The sequence below is a fragment of the Parus major genome, chromosome 6, assembly GCF_001522545.3.
Source record: "Parus major isolate Abel chromosome 6, Parus_major1.1, whole genome shotgun sequence".
NCBI lineage: Eukaryota > Metazoa > Chordata > Aves > Passeriformes > Paridae > Parus > Parus major.
In genome coordinates, this window is record NC_031775.1 from 29103878 (window position 1) to 29122751 (window position 18874).

Consider the following 18874-nt stretch of genomic DNA (forward strand, 5'->3'; position numbering starts at 1 on the left):
CTCAGCTATTTCTCCCAGCTAAGTAAAAAGTGTAGCAAAAAAATCCTTGTTCTTTTTTACAGGTATTGCAGACTGAATATTTGCTAAAACTGGCTACTGAGTACAGCATACACAAAGTCAGGGTTAAAAAAAATGGAGAATTCAAATCCTTTTTCATCAAGTACTAAAGTGCCTGTGGAAACTGCCTATTCCCCTTGTTTGGCTACTGTTCTGTATCACCCTTCCTTTGTTTTTGTTGATTTGAGTTTGATTAGCCTATATGGGTACAATATTATTATGTAAAAAAAGGATTAAATTTATTATTTATGTAAGGAAAGGGTAACTTAGGAACTAAAATGTCCATCTCTGTTATGGAGATAGACTGGAACACAGTGAATATTTGGTGCTTTGACTGTACATTTAAGATCTTTTCTCCTCTTTTAGGAGGAGCAGCAAACCTCACGAAGACATCATTGGCATTCGGTCTCAGAACAGAGGGTCCCTGGCCCAAGGCAAGAATTATTTACTGAGCAAGTTCTCCTCCCTCAATCAAAAGGTGAAACAAACCAAATCCAATGTAAACATCAGCAACCTGCGGAAGCTGGGCAACTTTGCCAAACCTGAAGTGAAAGTCAATTTTTTAAAGCCAAATTTGAAAGTGAACCTTTGGAAGTCAGACAGCAGCCTTGAAACTCTGGAGAACCCAGGGGTAGATCCGAAAGCCCCCAGTGACTCCGACACAGAAGGCTCAGACAACGACTCGTTCCACTCCGACGACTTCCTGACCAATTCCAAATCGGATGAGGACGCGCAGCTGACGGATTCCCTGGAGAACATCGGCCCCACGGACTACGTGCTGCCCAGCTGTGGCATCATCGCCTCGGCCCCGCGCCTGGGCAGCCGCTCGCAGTCTGTGGGCAGCACGGACATGAGCATCAGCATTCCTGTGCCGGCCGAGGGCCAGGACTGCCCGGCCGGCCGCTCCGACTGCGAGGACGTTGCCATGCCTTCTGCTGACAGTGCTGAGCTGCAGGTGGCGAAGCCCGTGGATGTGTACTGCCAGCGCTTTGTGCAGGATGCCCGCAGCAAGGGCTGCGATGTCGCGGAGCCTGAGGCTGCTTCCCAAGAGCCTCGTCATGCGCTGACCCAAACCAGCAGGAGCGCGGCCAGGGAGGCAGAACCTAAGGCTGAAGTTGTTGCAGACATTCCTTCCAGGCCATCGAAGCTGGATGTTCAGTCCTCTGAGCCAAATCCTCAGCTCTTGGCTGTCGGTGGGCCTGACTTCAGTAAATCCCACAGAAGCCCAGGATCTGTGTCTGGGAACCACGAGCCAGGACTCCACACCACTCCTTCCCCCGCCGACGGCAGCAGCAGCAGGGCCGTGTCTCCCTTCGCTAAAATCCGCAGCTCCATGGTCCAGGTTGCCAACATCACCCAGGCAGGATTGACTCAAGGGATTAATTTTGCTGTGGCAAAGGTCCAAAAGAGCCCTGCAGAACCAGAAGCTTTAAATGAAATCAAACAAAAAGAACTGAGAGAAATGTTTACGCAATGCCAGACACGAATAATTCAGATCTAGTTGCTCATTTGGGAAGTGTTCTTGCAGCTGTGGCTTTTAATAAAATAACACGATGACATCAGGACTACTGTGGCATGAACTGCTACTGGATACTGGCATTGATAACTGGTAACTTGTTTACAAGCAGTGGGAGATGCAAATGAATTCGGTTCTGACCAAGCTTCAGAATTCCCCTCAGGCTGGTGAGATGGAATCTGTAAAAACCATATTTAAACAGGTAGCTTAGACACTGGGATTCAATAAGCATGCTGTCTATCTTAGATGTGTTGCACAGTTATTTTTTTGAGACTAATTTTGTAGCTCTTCTGAATTCTGTAGAAAGTATTTATACTCAAAAGATGATACTGCACTTCTCTGACCTTACTTACCTTGCACTACACCAGCAAAATAAAGTACCGGTAAATGACATTTTATTTATTTTTGGACTAGTATTTTTACTTGTTTTCATTGAAGTTCTAGATGCAGCTCTCTATGAATTGTGCCTCTACAATGGGAACCGATGTGTTTTTCTTGAATTTAAGTATGTTAACCAGAAAGTAAGATTTCTTTTTCTTTCCAGAAATCCTGGGACACTTTCATTATAGATAAAGCTTAAAGACCCAATCTGAAATACCCACAATCCTGCATTGCAAATTTCTTCTGTAGACTGTTTTTTTCCTCACTTGTTTTGAGGTGAGGGGAAATGAAGCAAATGTCTTGAATTGTCTTGCCCATGTTAAAGCAATTCCTTTTTTTTTTTTTAATTCCAAACTCTGCCAGTTTGCTCTAATTTTTTTGTCTCTGTTAAGCAAGATGAGCCAGATACATGCCCATCAGGCACTGTGTCCCTCTGTGCTAGGATTCTCTTTAAGTCTGAAAAATGATGTGAAATCCCAACTAACATCTGAAGCAGAAGGCCAGTGCACTGCTTTGTAAGATCAGGGTTGCATTACAGCATAGCTTTCAGCATCTACTCAAAACCAAATTTGTGACCAACTCCAGCTTTGCACCTCGCAGGGTAAAGCATCGGCTCATGCTGGGAACTGGATAAAAAATCCCCTTCTCTCTGTGTGTCAAAGTCTTTAATACATCTATTAAATACTCCTTCCCAGGAATGCCTTGCCATGCCATTCTAGTCTAGGACATTGTCCAGAAGCTGCTGTGAAGCAGGACCTTCCTGTGCTGTGGTTTGTGACTGTAACCACCCTGACAGACCCAGTGCCTCTGTCCTCGTCCCTGTACTGTAGATAGGCTGCACGTGGTGTCCCCACAACGTTGTGTCCTGGGCTAGGGTAGCTCTGTGTCTTAAGACTTGTACTGTGTCTGAAATCATTTAGCACCTGAAACTTTGATAAACAAATTTGGTTTATTTATTTTATTAAAGTGATGTGGGTTTGGGTTGTTTTTTTTTGAGTGTCTACACTTGTGGCTATATTTAAAATTAAACTACTGCTGTATTTTAATGTGAGCAATATACATGAGATATTTTAATAAAAAAAGTGGAATCAAAAGATGAGTTTATGTGATGTTGAGAGATGTGGGACTGCAGGGCTCTGGGGGTTTCTTTCATAGTTACAGACACGATGCCCTGGTAGTCAAGGGCCACAGCCATTAATTCAGTTCCTTTTCCTCTTAGAGTGGTGCTGCTTTTCTGGGCAACTTGTGTCTCACCACCTTCACAGGGAAGACTTTCTTCATATATTATCTAAATCTACCCTCTGTTAGTTTGAAGTCATCATTCTTTGTCCTGTCCCTCTCCAGCTCACTGTCCTTCCAGCTTGGGAATTGTCCCATTCCTGGCTATGAACTATTGGAGATGGCAATGTGCACAAACCCATCCCCTGAGGCAATCTTAGAACCCAGCTCTGCATTGCAGCCCAGCTGCCTTTTGAAGAGACTTAATTTCCTTCCTCATTTGTTCAGTTGCTTCACTTCACAGTAATGCAGCACAAGTCAGATTAAACCATGAATATTCATTTTTAGTGTTCAAAAAAAAAAAACAACCAAACCAAACAAATAAGCTCTAAGTGATTTGAAACAGCACCAAACTTGGCTCAAGTTTAGGATACACAAAAAATGTTTCTCATAATAAGTACTCATTATTAGTGTGAATAGACAAAATATCCAGATTGGCTGTACCACAAAACCCCTCATGTTTAGAACAGGAAAATGCCATAAAAGGGGGGGTTCTTGTCCCTGTGATTTCCATCAGCAAAAAGCACTAAGTAAAAGGGGTCTGAGCTTAATGAAAGTGTGGCAGGAGCCTTTTATCTTGTTCTGAACAGGATTAATTAAATCAAAGTGTGGAAGTGGCTCCATCACAGGTTCCTGCAAGCTCCTCAAGTTCTCACACTGCCAGCCTCCCTGGATTGCTCCCAGCATTTCACTCTTTAAGCCACCCTTGGTAAGCCAGTCCTGCATGGCCCATTAGGGGCAGCATGGCCTCTGGGGACCAGCTCAAACTGCACAGCAGGAATCAGAGAGGGAGAGACCATTCTTAATGCTTCAATCACATTATCCAAACCATTTGAAGACCCTGCAGTACTGCCACAGTAGAAAGTAAAGATATGGTTTGTATCAGCACAGGAGTATAACCCATTGTCTAGTGAATGTGGGGTTTTTTAAGAAGCTTACCAGGATAAAGCTCACTGGAGAAATTTGAGAAGCCATGGTCTGCTCCAAGCACAAGGTAAATAAATATATTTCATCACAAGGATGCTGCTGCTGCTCTGAGTGTGATGTGCCTCAGCTCACAGAACAGCAGAGTGAAGTCAGCACCTCCTCCAGCTGCAGCTGCTGAGAGCTCTGCTCCTCACATTTCAGCCAAGGAGATATTAGAGCCCAAATGTACTCCAAACCAGAGCCGACCACTGCTCTGTATGAAGGGCTCTGGCTTACATTTTTTTATTATTAAAGGAAGTAAGTTTACACAAGCTCAGTATTAAAGTTTAATATCAAACAATTTGCTCAATGTTACCAATTTTCAATTACAAAACAGGGTCCAAAAAAATTCCATAAAATATGTTTAGGTGGCTGAACAGAGTTAAGCGTGTTCAGACTGCAAGGGTGAATATCCATAACTTTTTGGTATAAATTATCTACAAAAACTGGTATAAACAATATTCCAATCTTAGTATGGGCTCCACCTAGGATTAGAGAAATTTTCAGAGTGACATCCAGCAGGTGTTAAAGTTCATTGCCATTGACACATTGCTGCTGCTGCAGCCTGGCCTTCCGCAGTGCCTCGAGTTGCTTTGCTCTCAGCCACCTCTCCCTCGACAGCGTCGTCTGCCCCGCACTGAGCGACAGGAACCTGGGAGAGCACAAAGAGCCCGTCAGGAACATCTCCTTCAGCTACTGAGGAACCAGCCCAGCTCAAACCCAGCTGTCTTTCACTAGCCAGGGAATTAGAAAGCACGGGATGAAAGGGAGGGAATACTTTGCCTAAGAGGAACAGGGCAGAGGAGAGTCTATCTGGCTGGTCTGGCACAACTCAGTTCAGCTGCAGACCCAGTGCTGGCTCAGTTTGCAGCTTGCTGGGAAGCTCTGAGTGGTGACAAGAGCACCACACCCACCTGGCCACGAGCAACATTTTGTGCAGGTCATCGGCAGTGACGCTCTCAGGGTTGTTCTTGCGCATTTCCACAAAGTCTTCTTCTACTGCCTGGAACACAGCATGGAATTACAGAGCAAAACAGATCTCCAGGGGGACACAAACTCTTGAGGAGCTGAACACTGTAACAACCTTTAAATTTCAATGTTTCAACTCACTGCTGTCCAGAAGTGAGCCTGAGCAAAGCCAGACTACTTCTTATCTTTGAAAAGAACCCATTTTCAAAATGAGTGCTAGAAAGCAGGTTACGTGTGCTGTTCCTTATCTGGAATAAATTCAGTATATACTTTACAAATCCTCAAAGGTGCAGTCAGGATGTGAAAATGCTTCTGTTTGGGCTTTGTTAAAGGACAATCACTGACAGGGAAAGCACAGTAACTGTCTACTAAGGTGCTTTCTATCCAAATACACCATTGAAAACGTACTAGGGAAGCATCCATACCTTGGTCACCTCATCAGATATGCTGTAGTCCAGCAGCCGCAATAAACTCAGATAAATTCGGAATTTGTTCAGCACAGAGGGCAGCACTGCAGTGAGGAGGCTGCTCATGTACTCTTCCATGTTTGGGGGAATTATCTGTGGTTGTAAGTGGACTTGGCAATCTGACTGAAAGAGAAAATTACATTTCATCTCCTTCCACATCCCACTGTTTTCTATTCCAAGACTAATTTACTCTCAAAAGCAGCAGAACTAAGAACCAGAACTAAGGTAAGACAATTCTTGAAACATTCCCCAGCTCCCGTTTTGAACAGCTCCTGCTTCAAGCAGGAGAGCAAAGGCTCAGCAGCCAAAGCTGGAGTGTCAGAGAGCAGATGTTTGCAAGCTCAGGCTGCTGCAGGGGCAATGCCACATCTGTGCCCATCACCTCAGAACCCACCATGCCAGAGGGAGGCTTTGAGAGTGGCACATGTCTGCAGCTTTACCCAGCCCTGGGTCCTCCACCTCCTCACCACCCCTGTTCAGAAAGGAGGGAAGCTCCATCTCTGTGTTTTCCCATGAACAGGTTTCCAGCCACGAGGGAGAAGGCAGCAGCTAGAGCCAGTGTGACACCCTCCCTGGTCACAAGACACATTTCCTGTCCCCACTTGTCCCTGCAGAACCTGCTCTGAGCAGAGGCTGCCAGCCCCATTTCCCAGCAGAACCTGGAAGCCCTTCTCATACCGGCAGGAGCGAGCGGCCCTCGGAGGTGATCAGAACATTAATGTTGCATGGGAATTCCATCTGGTGGTAATTGAAGTCATAATCCACCTTCTGCCAAGTGATCAGGTTACCCAGTGCTGTCACATTATGGACACCTGCAGAGCAAGAACAAATTCCCTGACCACTGGACCGAAACAAATGCCAGCCCTGATTTTTGTTTCCCATCTGTCTTTAAGGAGCAGCCAGCAGAAGGATTCCTGCAATCATCCTGTTCCTTCTTGTGTTTGAGGTGTCTTCCAGAGACAACCACTTCTCAATGGGAATTAAAATTGAGAATTCTTGATTTCAGGCCTAAACTCTGCCTGGCTTAGTACATTAGTACATGAGGTTAATAGCTCATGCTTTCATTGGCCCTACAAAGCCAGGTATCTATTTACAGAGAAAATCCAAAAAACAGATCTCTCCTCAAAAGCAGGAAAACACTGCCAATTTAATTTTGCCAAATTTTTATAGTACTCACTTGCCTAACCTGGAATTAAGTTATTTAAAATACAAAATGTTAAAACTGACAAATTAACTGGTTGACTCTTGGAATTCTCTCCTTGAAATACCAACAAATTATACCTGACAAATTTCATCTCTCTTCAGCAGTTACTACATCAAATGACAAAACTACCGTTATGATTTTGCCTTTAAATACTTAGTAATAATTCAGTATATTGTAAATAAAGGCAAAGTTAGCAAATAAAGGCTCATTTAATATTAGGGTTGGCTTCTGGGACATTTTTCCATTTGAAATTTCTAAGCTGTAGCTTCCAAGAGTTTCAAACCAACTACAACATCTGAAGACACCCTGCTCTCAGATTAAATTTTGTTCCCAATGTTGCTGTAAGAAATGAAAAATTTTTACTTCTTTACTCTAAATTCAGTAGAAAACAAAATCATATCAGCAAAAATTAAATATAATTAATAAGCCTTTTTTATCTACAGCTTTTAATAACTAAAATATTATTTTTTCACTAGATGCTGAGGATTTTTAGACATTACAAGCATTTCAGAAAAACTATAAACCAGCAGAGCAAGAGTTCTCTCTAAGTGGGAGTTTATAATATTTTAACTAATTTTTTTAGAAACAGACAATGCAGAGCTTGTTATTAGTTTTATTAAATTTCCTTTAGCAAAATTTTGTAGCTTTACTAAAGCTGAGTAACAAAAAATACTGAAAACTCAAAAGCAACTGAATAATTAGCAACTTTGAAGAGCAGTAATTAAAAAAAAGTCTTAAGAAAGCAGGCTTTCTTAAGACAGCATTTTTATTTTAAAATTACTTTTATTTAAAAATCACTTGCAGTGATTACCTCTTGTTGTTTCATAGAATCTCCTGATTTGGAAGGGACTCACAAGGATCACTGGGCTCCAACTCCTGGCCCTGCACAGGACAGCCCCAGGACTCACCAAGGACACCTGTACTGTGCATTCTTCAGGAACTGAGCTTTTAATATGCAACTCAGCTCTTTTATGTGAGTTATAATTAAATTAATTTCTAAAGTTCTGCTGAAAGCATGCTACACAGTGCTACATCAGCTTGTAAGATAGAATTCCCACTATTTTTAACACAGTAATAGCAATCTTTCTCCAGATTTTAGCTGTGTTCTCAGGGATGGTTTCCAGATATACGGCACAAGTATAGAGCATAAGGCATCAGCATATGCTTTTCCCACTTTGTGCACTATCACAGGAAACTGAAAGGCCATTCTAATGAATCAGAGTTATTTTGGTAATAAAGAATTCTCCCAATTTGCCTTAAGTTGGCTGAGAAGGCTGCAGGAAGCTGCTTCAAAGCAGTGAAATAGGATGTAGAAACCACAAACAGTTTTGCAATAGACTCCTTATCAGTGAGACACGATTATCACCACTGTCTTCAAACACAGCAGCTTTTAACCTGCCAAATGAGATTATGGACACCAAAAGCCGTGTACCTGCTGTGTCCAGCTGTCCCTGCTCCAGCTGGGTCTCATCTATGAGCAGGGAGGTGTTGCTGGCCAGCTGCAGCAGCCCACTGACCAGGCGATTGGCCGTGTAGTCCTTGTGCGGGATGAAGCGCGAGTGGTTCATGCTCTCGATGCTCATCCGGAGGTGGTAGGACTGCAATGAGAAACAGACCATCAGCACCTGTCCTGTCCTCCAGCTTCCCCAGGGGATGCTGCTTCCTGCAGCTAGAGCTGGGCTGGGAACCTGCACAGTAAAACAAAACTTGGCACTGCAATGCTTTATCCCTAATATCCAAATGCTGTATGCTTAAAATTTCCCAAAGGAAAATTTAAGTTGCTGTTAGGAATTCCTATCACCTGTTCTGCACATCTAGGATGAGCTCAATAATAAATGATTCATTGCAGCAATACTGCTAGTGTGACCCCAAATTGAATTACTGTGGCTTTTCTAAAGAGCAGTATCCACAAACTTGAGTAAACCCTAATGACACCATAATTAAATGACCCAAATGTCTAAACATACCAATCCAGAAAGACCAGACAAAGCGTGCAGCACCTGCTTGTCAGTTCAATACCTCTGAGGAGAGCATTTCATTCCATATTCATCCTAGACAATGAGGTACGCAGACTTCTACACACAGGCCAGCCACATCTCTATCATTACCCGCTCTCTAAATGGGGAGCAGGAGAGCATGTCCTCAGCCTGCCTTGACCTGGTTGGATCAGTGAGCCATGTCCCCCCAGAGCCTGCCCAGTGCAATGCTTACTGCTGGCACCAGCTGCTGGATGAGGCGGTACAGGTGCTCCGCGAAGGCGTTGTTCCGGGGACAGCCGCTCAGGTTCACGGTGAATTTTCCCAGAGGAAGCACATCCCGTCTGGCATAACTGCACCAAAACCAGCACAGGTTAGGGAAATATCTGGATAACACTGGATACAGGTGTCATTCAGCTTGAGCATGGTGTGGTGGCTCTGACAGCCAGCAGGATTTCAGAACACACACTGAAATCGGCCAACTCCTCTTCCTTTCTTCTGCAGTGCCCAAGAAGCTGAGCCCGGCTGGGGCTGCTCCTCAAGGCTTTGCAGCACCACACAAAAGCAGAAATTTACAGTGCCTGGCATCCTGCAACGGCCTTTCAGACATTCTGTTCTTGTACTCTGTTGTTACTCAGTGAACACACTTCATTCTTGTCCTTTCTGGTGCCCAATCTCAACTTCCCTCCTTATCACACTTGCTCATCTCCTTTACCTGCCCTCAGCTTTCCTCTCCCTCTTCTCACTGTGTATCTTCTCCCCATTCTTGACAACTCTCAATATTTTTGTGATACCAGCTAAGAGAGTAAATACATTCTAGTCTAAGTGTTGGAACATTCACAGTCCCCCTGAAAAGAATGAAAACAATCATTTTGATTTGGAAGACTAAAATGACTAACATTAAATTTGGGCCTGGTAACTATAGTGTCTGAAGTTTTACACTTAAAATTTTAATGAGTCAAAGGATGCTGCTTTCACCCAGAAACAGAAATTTATTCTTATGTTGATTTAAACTATCACATGCTAAATAGGTCACTTGAACTTACCATTGAACAGGTTTACATTTAATTAAACAAATTCCCAGAATGTAATTTTCAGTACCTTGCAGTAACTAAGCAATAATTCCTGCAGTCAGGGAATGCTGTCTTTGGGAATTCAGTGGCATGTCATACTCATTAGAAGAAGTCAGAGGCAGAAAGATGTTTGCATGCCTCTGTTTAAGTGTCTTGGAGATTCTGTCAGCTCTCAAGGCAGCACTGAAAAGATACACTGCCATAAAGCTGGTCTTTTATCAGTATTTACTATTATTTCAGACACTGAAATCTGCCTTTGTGTGTATTGTGACATGACAACTCTACCTGGACAAAGTATTACTGAAATAAGCATTATTTAAGCTATTTCTGCCATTTATTTGCAGACTGGTGAAGAACCCCATAAAAAGAGATTACTTTTAAATGATAAATACACAAATTGTCAGCACACATGTAAATACTTACACTGTAGAAATGAGATGCAATATCAGGTATTCAGCAGCCAAACTGTCTCCCAAGAGGGCATGGGTGAGGAACCCCAGCAACTCTGCTCTCACTGGTGACAGCTCAGACATGAAATTAGAAACAACTGGCAAAAGAGCAGAAAACAAGTGTCAGAAAATGTTCTTGTTTCTCACCCTCTTCCCTCTATATAAATTTGACTTTCTGTCACAGTTTGATGAAGAAAAATGTTTATTCCAAAGCAGTCTTTGGAATAGTAGGAAAAATAAATTAATGTTCATTGTTTTTTCCAACTGGCTTTGGATAACCTGAATCACTCAACACTTCCTCGGAAATGATTTTTTAAAAAATTAGATATTGTGTAATGCATTCGCAGCAGGTGAGAAAGCATAGAGCCAAATTTCTAAAATCCATAGCTGCTCCATTTGATATTAAAGGCAGAAAAAAGCCTTTTACATATTGCTCAGAACAAGCAATACAAGGCACTCAAGGAAGCAAGTTATAAATATCAGGTCTGTGAGCCATAAGTCAATGAAAAAAATAACAGTCAAACAAGGAATAGCACAGTTGCTTAAAAGCAGAATTGCCTTATTTTGTTCACAGTATTATGAGTCTCTATATTATCAGTATGTTCCTTATTTCCAGTATGACACTAAATTGGAAATCTGATTTTCCAGCAATTCACAACTCTGATTGAAAACAAATCAAATCTTATGGCTGAACAATTTGGTAAAATCCTTGGGCAAGTAGAATGCAAAACCAAATTCCACATAAATCACATTTATTTCAGCCAAATAAAAATGTAAGCATCACATAAACACAAACATCTGCATCCTGGGCAGCACTGCATGGTTCTTCCATTTAACAAGATTTAAATTCAAACCCTGCTGTTGAGGCATGTGCCTCTGAGCAAAGCAGTATTTGTTCAGATGTCCTGGGAAGCGCCCAGAGTTCAGACACTCACAGGTTTTACTCTCCTCTTCCTTAAGGCAGGCAGGCAGCAAGGGGTTAATGTGTTGCAACTTCTGTGCCAAAATCACATGGATCCTGGGCACTAAGGAGGCTGGGGGGCTGTGCACTCTCTGCTCCTCTGCTGTGTCCATGCACTCCATAGGATCCAGGGTTGAGCTGTCCCTGGGGAGAGGGCACAGCACAGCTGGACTCAGACACATTCCACAGGAATTTCTCTCCCTCTGACCCAGAGCAGCTGGAACCAGGCCAGGAAGAGAGGAACAAACATCTGCTCCCAGCTCCTGGTAACTCCTCCCACATTCAAACTACCTTCTTTAGGATCTTTATAAACACCATAAATACTGAATCACAATTACATAATGACATATTAACATCAAAGCAGGCTTGACCCAAAATATCTGGATTCTATTATTTTCAGAAAATAATAAAATAATATTTTTCTGAAGAAAAAACAAACAACCCAAGAAAAAAACCCATAAAACCAAACCCTACAAACAAAACCACATTTATTATTTGCTTTATTTGCTACACCATTTAATAGGCTGTAGCTTCAAGTAAAATATTACACACTGTTTTTCCCAGCCTGTACTGAATGAAGTCTAAACAGCAGCTTTCAAAAAAAATAAGGTGATTTATTACATTTGTCTCTGCAGGCACATGTGGGATTTTCATATCCCACCAGGTTTTGGAGCCTGCCAAGATCTGCTAGACACTCACATCACAGCTCTATCACTGGCTGAGTAAAAGAACTATGAATAAATAAATTCTAATGTACCTCTGCTGGAATCTGGAGGTATTACCTCTTAATTTAAGAGTTCAGATACACAAGCTTTGCTCTCCCTGAAGATGTCTTACAAAATTTCTTCCAGGTTTTCATAGTTCATTTTCATTTTTAGAAAGTAAAATCCCTAAAGTGACTCTATCAGATGACAGTAAAGTTTAGCACAAATTTCATCCTCTTGTACTGGTTTTAAAAGCTGTCAGACTTTATAACTTCAAAGCCACTTCAGCAGTTCACCCACACACTATCCACTCTTTCCATTAAAAGAGATTTATTTTGTTTGCATTCAAAATGTTGCTAGATTCCACCATTTTGTCTTCTAGTTATAGAATGACACAGGGAAAAACCCACAAGCACCTGTGACAGAGCAACTGAGCTGTCAGTCTGGGATTAGCTGTCACACAGATGATAACAAAAAGCAGCTGACCAGGCTGAGTTAATTTTTAAGAAGTTGGCACTATAAAGGATTCACATTGCACTCTGGGTATTGTACTTGCCAGACAGATAAACAAACTCACCAACAGAGATGATTCAGAGTGCAAGACATCAGCAGTATTTATGGTAGATTTTAGTCAAGAGTTTTGTTTTGAAAATTCAATTCTGGCATCCTAAATTATTTTGTGTTTTGTCAGGCATTAGGAATTACAGAACAGCAGGTGTAATGGGAAGTTTCTATCAGTGGATTAAGAAGATGAGATACCTTAATTTATGAAAAATCAACCCATTTTTAACTCATTTTTGTCACTACCACTCTACAGGCAGACATTCAAACTTTTTTTAATATTCTTCAGAAATGTTTACATTAAGTAACAACTTTCATGGACTTGGAAATTACTTCAAAAGGACATTTTATAATTTTAAAGCTTCCTTGAAAGCTTTGTTTACTATTCACTCATTCACTGAAAATTTAGTAGATGTGGAAAGTATGAAAGATTTAGCTATAGAAGCATTTTCTGCTTTACAGACTGTACAATAACCTAAAAAAAGATGCACTAGGTATCCAAGGATATGGATGTACCAGAGCACATTGGACTTCAGTTTCCAGGATGCGGGATGTAACACTTTGCTCATCATGCTATTTTTAAATGACAAAATCCACTTCTTAAGCATAATTATCATGTATTTACACATTTCCTTGTCTGCTCACTGCAATAAAAACCTGCATTTCAGGGCAGCCTTACCTCTCTTCACTGTTCACTATGCTCAGCACTGGGTCCACAGACAGAACACCAAACACCTCCAGCACATCATTGACTTTGAAGCTCTCCCAGTTCTCATAGACCTGCCCCAGGAAATAAAACACACAGGCAGATGGGCCAGATGCAGGACAGCAGAAAAACTGTCAGACAAAGGAAGCTCAGGAGACTCAACTGTGGACTGAACAGTCTGAGTGAAGATGTCTCTCCTTGCCCTTGGTGTCAGTAAGCTTACACTGGAAAAGGGAGTTTCTCTGATTCTATGCTTCTTTTATTGGCATCCTTTGCCACACAAGTGTAAACAATTGTATTCTACTCTGATTCATCAAGATTCGCTGAATAGGAGAGAAGTCAATACAGCAACAGCAGAGAAATTTTGTGTTAAAGTTTCACAGTAATATAGCATAGCAGTGAATCAAGGACTATTTCAAATTCAATAATCAAAAATGTGTGGCTTATTGGTTTTTCACAGCTGGTTTTCAATTAGAGGAGATATTCTAAAAGAAAAATACCAGGGCTTAATACCAGCTGCATTCTCAACTGTCTAATACTGGAATCTTTTTTTTTATACTAAGTGGGGTGAGAAGGTGAAGGATTCCAGCAATTCAAATGCAGCACTGAAGAAGAGAAACATTGTGTTAGTGAAGAGAAAGAATGTAATTATCTCTAGATATAAAATTCTGGAGTTGAGACACAATTTCTGTGCCTACAAACCACTGCAAGGCTGATTCTGGCTGCTTCACTGAGAGCACAGCCCTGCTCATCATTTCTTCTCTTACCTTTACAAGACACGCTGGTCCCTTCTCTCCTGGCAAGGGAAAATTTAGGTCAAGTGGAGGGGAGCAGTTGGGAGAAATGACATGGTGACCTGCAGAAGCTTCTGTTTCTAATCTCTTTGGCTCCACACATCCATGGATATCACCTCCACTGCCTGAAAAACACAGGATTTGCAGGATTTTTTAAACAGAAATGCAGAACTGAACAACGTTCTTTGGTGAGCAACACAGACTAAAACTCATTTAACAAGACATCTGAGCCAAGTATATTCAATAATGCAATATACTTGACAGAATATATCCTTAATATGAGAAGTCTCACAAGTGCATATTTTATGTAATCAAGTTAAGTGTGAGAGAGAGTACTGGCAAAGATCTGTGTGTCTTGGTAACCCAAACATGGCCAGAAATCTGATTTTCAAAATACAATCTTTAAACCATGGAATAATTTTTTTTCTGCAGTCCATAGGACTACAAAGGTAATATTTTTCATGTTTAAAAAAACAGGTTGGAATATGCATAACAACCAGTTTATATTAAAAATCTCTGTAGATTGTCAGCAAGTCATACAAGACCCATACACACCCCTTCAAATCAAACCACTGACTCCAGCAAAGCCTCCAAATCACAAAGGTTGCAACAACATTAATAATTAAAACAACTGCAAAAATTTCAGTTTTTAGCAATGAATTTTGACAAATCCTGGAAAGATACCAGAACAACAATTCATCAACAGCAGCTCTTACCCAGGTGTTGTTCTTTCTGTTTGGAGGGATGCAGATCCATGTCCTCATCCTCCTCATAGCTCCTCTTGTGGCGGCTGGGGGTGTAGGAGGTCGAAGGGCTCACTCGGGCTTGGCTGGCACTGATGTAGGCGTGGCATTGAGGGTTAAGGAAGCCACAGACTGAGCAGGGAAAACTCAACCACACTAAGGTTTAGCTGTTTTTTGGGTTTTTTTTCCCACAAAATCCCATTCTTAACATGCTCAGCTACAGGTGTTTTATAGGAGACTCTCACTGTGTAACAGTGTCTTGCTGTAGAAAATGCCAATGGCTCAAAGTGAAGTTTCTCTTTTCCTAAGCACTTGCAACTAGAAATTAACAGAAATTTTCAACACCCTCCCAAGCAAAAACATCTACTAAATCAAAACAAATGCTCTAAATTCATTTGCATCCTCTTTGTGCATATTACCACCAGAAACTTTATTTTCTCCTCTTTCTACACCTGTCATCTCCCCAGATTCACTAAAAAAAAAAAAAAAAAGAAAGAAGAAATTTTAAATAAACTTATCTTTCAGTCAAAAAAAGATATTTCTTTTACCCATGCTGATTCACCAGGCACTGGAACACAGTAGAAAGTCTGTCTCTCCAAGGTGACTGTTTGTGAGGAGTTCAAATCGATTTCCTGCTGAGGCTGGAATCCCAAGAGAAATTTTGTTAAAAATATGATTACAATGTGTTTTTGGTATTTTTTTTTAAACGAACTCCACAGACTCAGTTACTCAGACAGAAGTTGCAATTAACATGAAAGACTAAATAACTTAATATACAACATAATGTTTCAATTCAAATTGCACTGCACTACCAAAAGTAACTGTTTTCCATAGTAGACACTTTCAAGGTCATGGGCACTCCCCCCTCCACTCAACCAAAACAAATTTTAAATACAACAGAAACAGCTGGAAGCCTACTGAAATTAGAATGCCAGTGAGCAGCTATGAATACTCTGCTTCCCAAACCAAAGATTAATTTTGCATTTAGAGCAGTATCTTCAGGAATCCATTGCCAAGTACCAAAGAAGCTCTGTCACACTTATAAAACATCAACTTTCCATCTAATTTTTCTTCTCTAAGTTCATATAATTTATAGAACTTACCCCACATTCTGCCACATCTCTGTATTTACCAAAATGCAAAACCTGTCAAGAGGGAAAAGGCAATGCAATCATTCTGTTTCTGACAGCATCCCGAACATGAATTACACCAAAATCACTGCAGTCCAAAGTCCCTCACAGACATCCTGCCAAAGCTTTCATCATTCCAGCATTTTCTATTCCTCAGTGAAATGTAACAGGTTACGTTTTACTGATGCCACTGGACTTGATCACAGTTACTACCAGTGTCTAGACTCCATAGGTTTAACTCACAAACTAGAGAAATACTTTAGAATAAGTAAAATTCTTATTTTAGTAAAATAATTTTTTTTTAGTAAAAAAGTAAAATGACAAACATTTGCTAAAATAGTAAATCAGTATTTCACTTACACGTGCATTTGTGTTTGGGTCAACTGTTTCATACACTGCCATGTAAAACTCAGGATCAAACATATCTTGAACCATGCAGCGAAATTTCACTAAGCTGTTCGGTTTCAGGTAATGTACAGGAACATCATTCAGTGATGGAACCTGTGAAAAAAGAGACTTTTCTATACAACTGGTATATACTGAGCAGAGCTCTGAAATAAGCCAAAACCAGCACAAAAACTTAATTCTTTGACCATCCAGTATATCTTCCTCCTCCTCAAACCCCTATATGTATAGCACTTTAAATATTTTCTGAGTGCATCTCCCACCCTAATCTAAGCAGTAACAAAGTATATCTATCCCAACACCTTTCAGATATGGCTGTTACAGATAATTGTTAGAATTATCAGGTGCTTAACAGTTCCAAATTTCCTCCAGTCCCAAAACCATCAGTCCCAATACTGGACTATGAAAGAAATGGTTACAGGTTCCTGGAACTGTATGAAAATTCCAACATTTGAAACCAACTTTTAAATCTGGAATTATTGCAGCTGCAGGATTAAACAGAATTTATCATTTATCTTATTTCTACTTAAAGCACTTCTACCACGTGCTATGTTGCAGCACTACTAGAGCAACTGGTATGCACAATTTCTTATAACAAAAGGTCCTGGAAAACCTGTATGCTAATTTCCAAGTCCACAATGGGGAACTCTTTTTCACACAGTTTTACATGACAATGGGAAATCGGAATGAAAAAAATCAATGCCTAAGCACGTGGTATAACTTCAAAGAATGAGACTTGCAATTGAATAGAGTTTTCTAAATTTGAAGATAAAATCTTTGTTGAAAAAGCCCACATCCAACATTAAAATGCAACAAAAATCGTAAGTGGTCCTATAGGAAGTAGCATTTTAACAGAATTATATCACCTCATGATTTTTTGAGTACGAAAATGTGATTTCAATTCCTACTGATCTTGTAAATCTTACTCAATTTTGCCATTTATGCTTTGATTTAAGCTACTATTTAATACTATGTACAGAATACTTTCACTGACAGAGAAAAAAAATAATTTTCACCTGTTTTTAGCCATAAGTAGAACAGATTTGATATGAAAGTTTCTAATCCCCTTGTCAGTCCCATTTTGACATTTCTGCTACAGCCCTTTAAAAAAGCTTTTGAACTCAACTGTGCCCATCTTATTTTTAAAACTGAAAGCACAGATTCCCTGCTAAACTGCACAAACCAGGCCTGACCCAACGCAAAAATGCAGTTTTAGTAGGAAAAGCATTTTTTCCTTAAAACCTGAAGGTCAAGGGAATATTTATTCAACTCACACAAGCGTGCAGCATCGTAATAAAAGCTCCTGAGAGAAAAGGTTTATAACCAGCACCTGAGAAGCTCATGGTGCACACTGAAGACCCTCACTTCCCCAAAAATGACAATATTTGTCATCTCCTGCCATCTACTGACTGTGCTACAGAGTGGCAGCACCCAGCAGAGATGGCCTGGGGGAAGGAGGGTGCTGAAGGCAAGGGGATGGATGGGCTGGGATTTCACATCCCGGCTTTGCACCCAGGTTAAAGCAGCCGAGGTGTAAATTCCACATCCCAAAGCTTGGGCCTGAAATTCCACTGTGCACTTCTCATTAAAAGGCAGGACCTTTAAAAAGCCACTGCAATAAAATGTAAAAAACAACGAAGCTTAAGAAAAAGTGTACTCGAAAAAAAGAAAACGCTCTTACCCAGTTAGTAGCATTATTTTCTTTTAATTTCTCCTTGAAGTATTCAGTTACCTTCTTCTCCCAGTCAGAGTTTGGAACATTTTGGGCTACAAAAACCAACATATTTATGTGCCTATTAACACCACATAGGAGACTTTTATCCAGTATTCTCCCAGCATAGCAAACAAACCCAACTTTCACTTCTACCTTAGGGAAGTAAGTCTAAGCATCTTAAACTAATTTATTCCCCTTGCAATTCACTGACTTCCCATTTCAAACCATTTCAGGCCAACCAAGAAGCACAGAGCTATTCCTGGTATAGAGGGAAACCTCCGCAACAGCCCAGTGGGAAAGGGCAGGAGGAGAGGCACCGCTTTCCGCACTGTGTCGGCTGCGGAAATTTTTATTTCGGTATTCTTTTAGTTAAGCTCAAGCCCAGCACGGAAACAGCCGCGGCTGATAGCACTGGTAACATCAGCACCGCATGCAGACAGCACGCGTTGTTGCCGGAACACAGAGATACCCAAGATACACCAAACACACGCTGTACACAAGATATACAAGATATAAGACAGATATATAAGAGACAGAGCCGGCCTCGCCGCTCCCCCGCCACCACCCCGCGAGGGAAAGCGCCGTCCGGTTCCGGGCGCCTCGGGGCGCTCCCGCCGCCGCCCCGGGGACGCGGGCCCCGCCTCACCGAAGATGCCCTGCACGATGCTCAGGGGGCTGTTCAGCCAGTCACCCACGCACGGCATGGCGGGGTCGCGCCTCGCCGCGGGGCTGCTGGCACTCTGCGGCCGCCGAGTCCCGCTCGCCAGTCCAGCGCGGGGCCCGCCGCCGCTTCCTCCTCCTCCTCTTTGCCCTCCTCCTC

The 18874-nt window shown here is 41.6% G+C and overlaps 2 protein-coding genes across 3 annotated transcripts in view; one reads left to right on the forward strand and one right to left on the reverse strand.

Moving 5' to 3' along the window:
* The window catches only part of INPP5F (inositol polyphosphate-5-phosphatase F), a 38477-nt gene extending 35424 nt beyond the window's left edge, over nt 1–3053 (forward strand). The window contains exon 20 of one of the 2 annotated variants that reach the window (XR_001522550.3): nt 424–511. Coding sequence is in view for 1 of the 2 variants with exons in the window: in XM_015633318.2 (XP_015488804.1) it covers nt 424–1558 (1135 nt within the window). In the remaining variant the exon portion in view is untranslated. Of the gene's footprint in view, nt 1–423 lie in introns of both variants that reach the window. The other variant, XM_015633318.2, reaches the window with a different exon arrangement.
* Nucleotides 3054–4390: 1337 nt separating this feature from the next.
* On the reverse strand, nt 4391–18863 carry MCMBP (minichromosome maintenance complex binding protein). Its single transcript, XM_015633319.3, has 16 exons — nt 18701–18863; nt 18022–18107; nt 16296–16436; nt 15909–15950; nt 15345–15446; nt 14779–14908; nt 14036–14187; nt 13242–13342; nt 11272–11441; nt 10311–10434; nt 9050–9167; nt 8271–8436; nt 6313–6446; nt 5593–5757; nt 5113–5201; nt 4391–4850 (listed from the first exon to the last, which is right to left on the reverse strand). Exons 1-16 carry the CDS (start codon nt 18756–18758, stop codon nt 4724–4726), a joined length of 1905 nt encoding a protein of 634 aa, XP_015488805.1. The 5' UTR covers nt 18759–18863; the 3' UTR covers nt 4391–4723.
* Between the last annotated feature and the right edge of the window lie 11 nt (nt 18864–18874).

Bases quoted from the DNA above. Each gene is read 5' to 3' on its own strand.
- MCMBP (XM_015633319.3), bottom strand. From the start codon at position 18,758: ATGCCGTGCGTGGGTGACTGGCTGAACAGCCCCCTGAGCATCGTGCAG. The intron at 15,447-15,908 runs GTAAGTTCTATA...TTGGGATTCCAG, and splicing joins GAGATGTGGCAGAATGTGGG to CCTCAGCAGGAAATCGATTT. The intron at 11,442-13,241 runs GTAAGGCTGCCC...CCCTCTCCCCAG, and splicing joins ATAGTGAACAGTGAAGAGAG to GGACAGCTCAACCCTGGATC.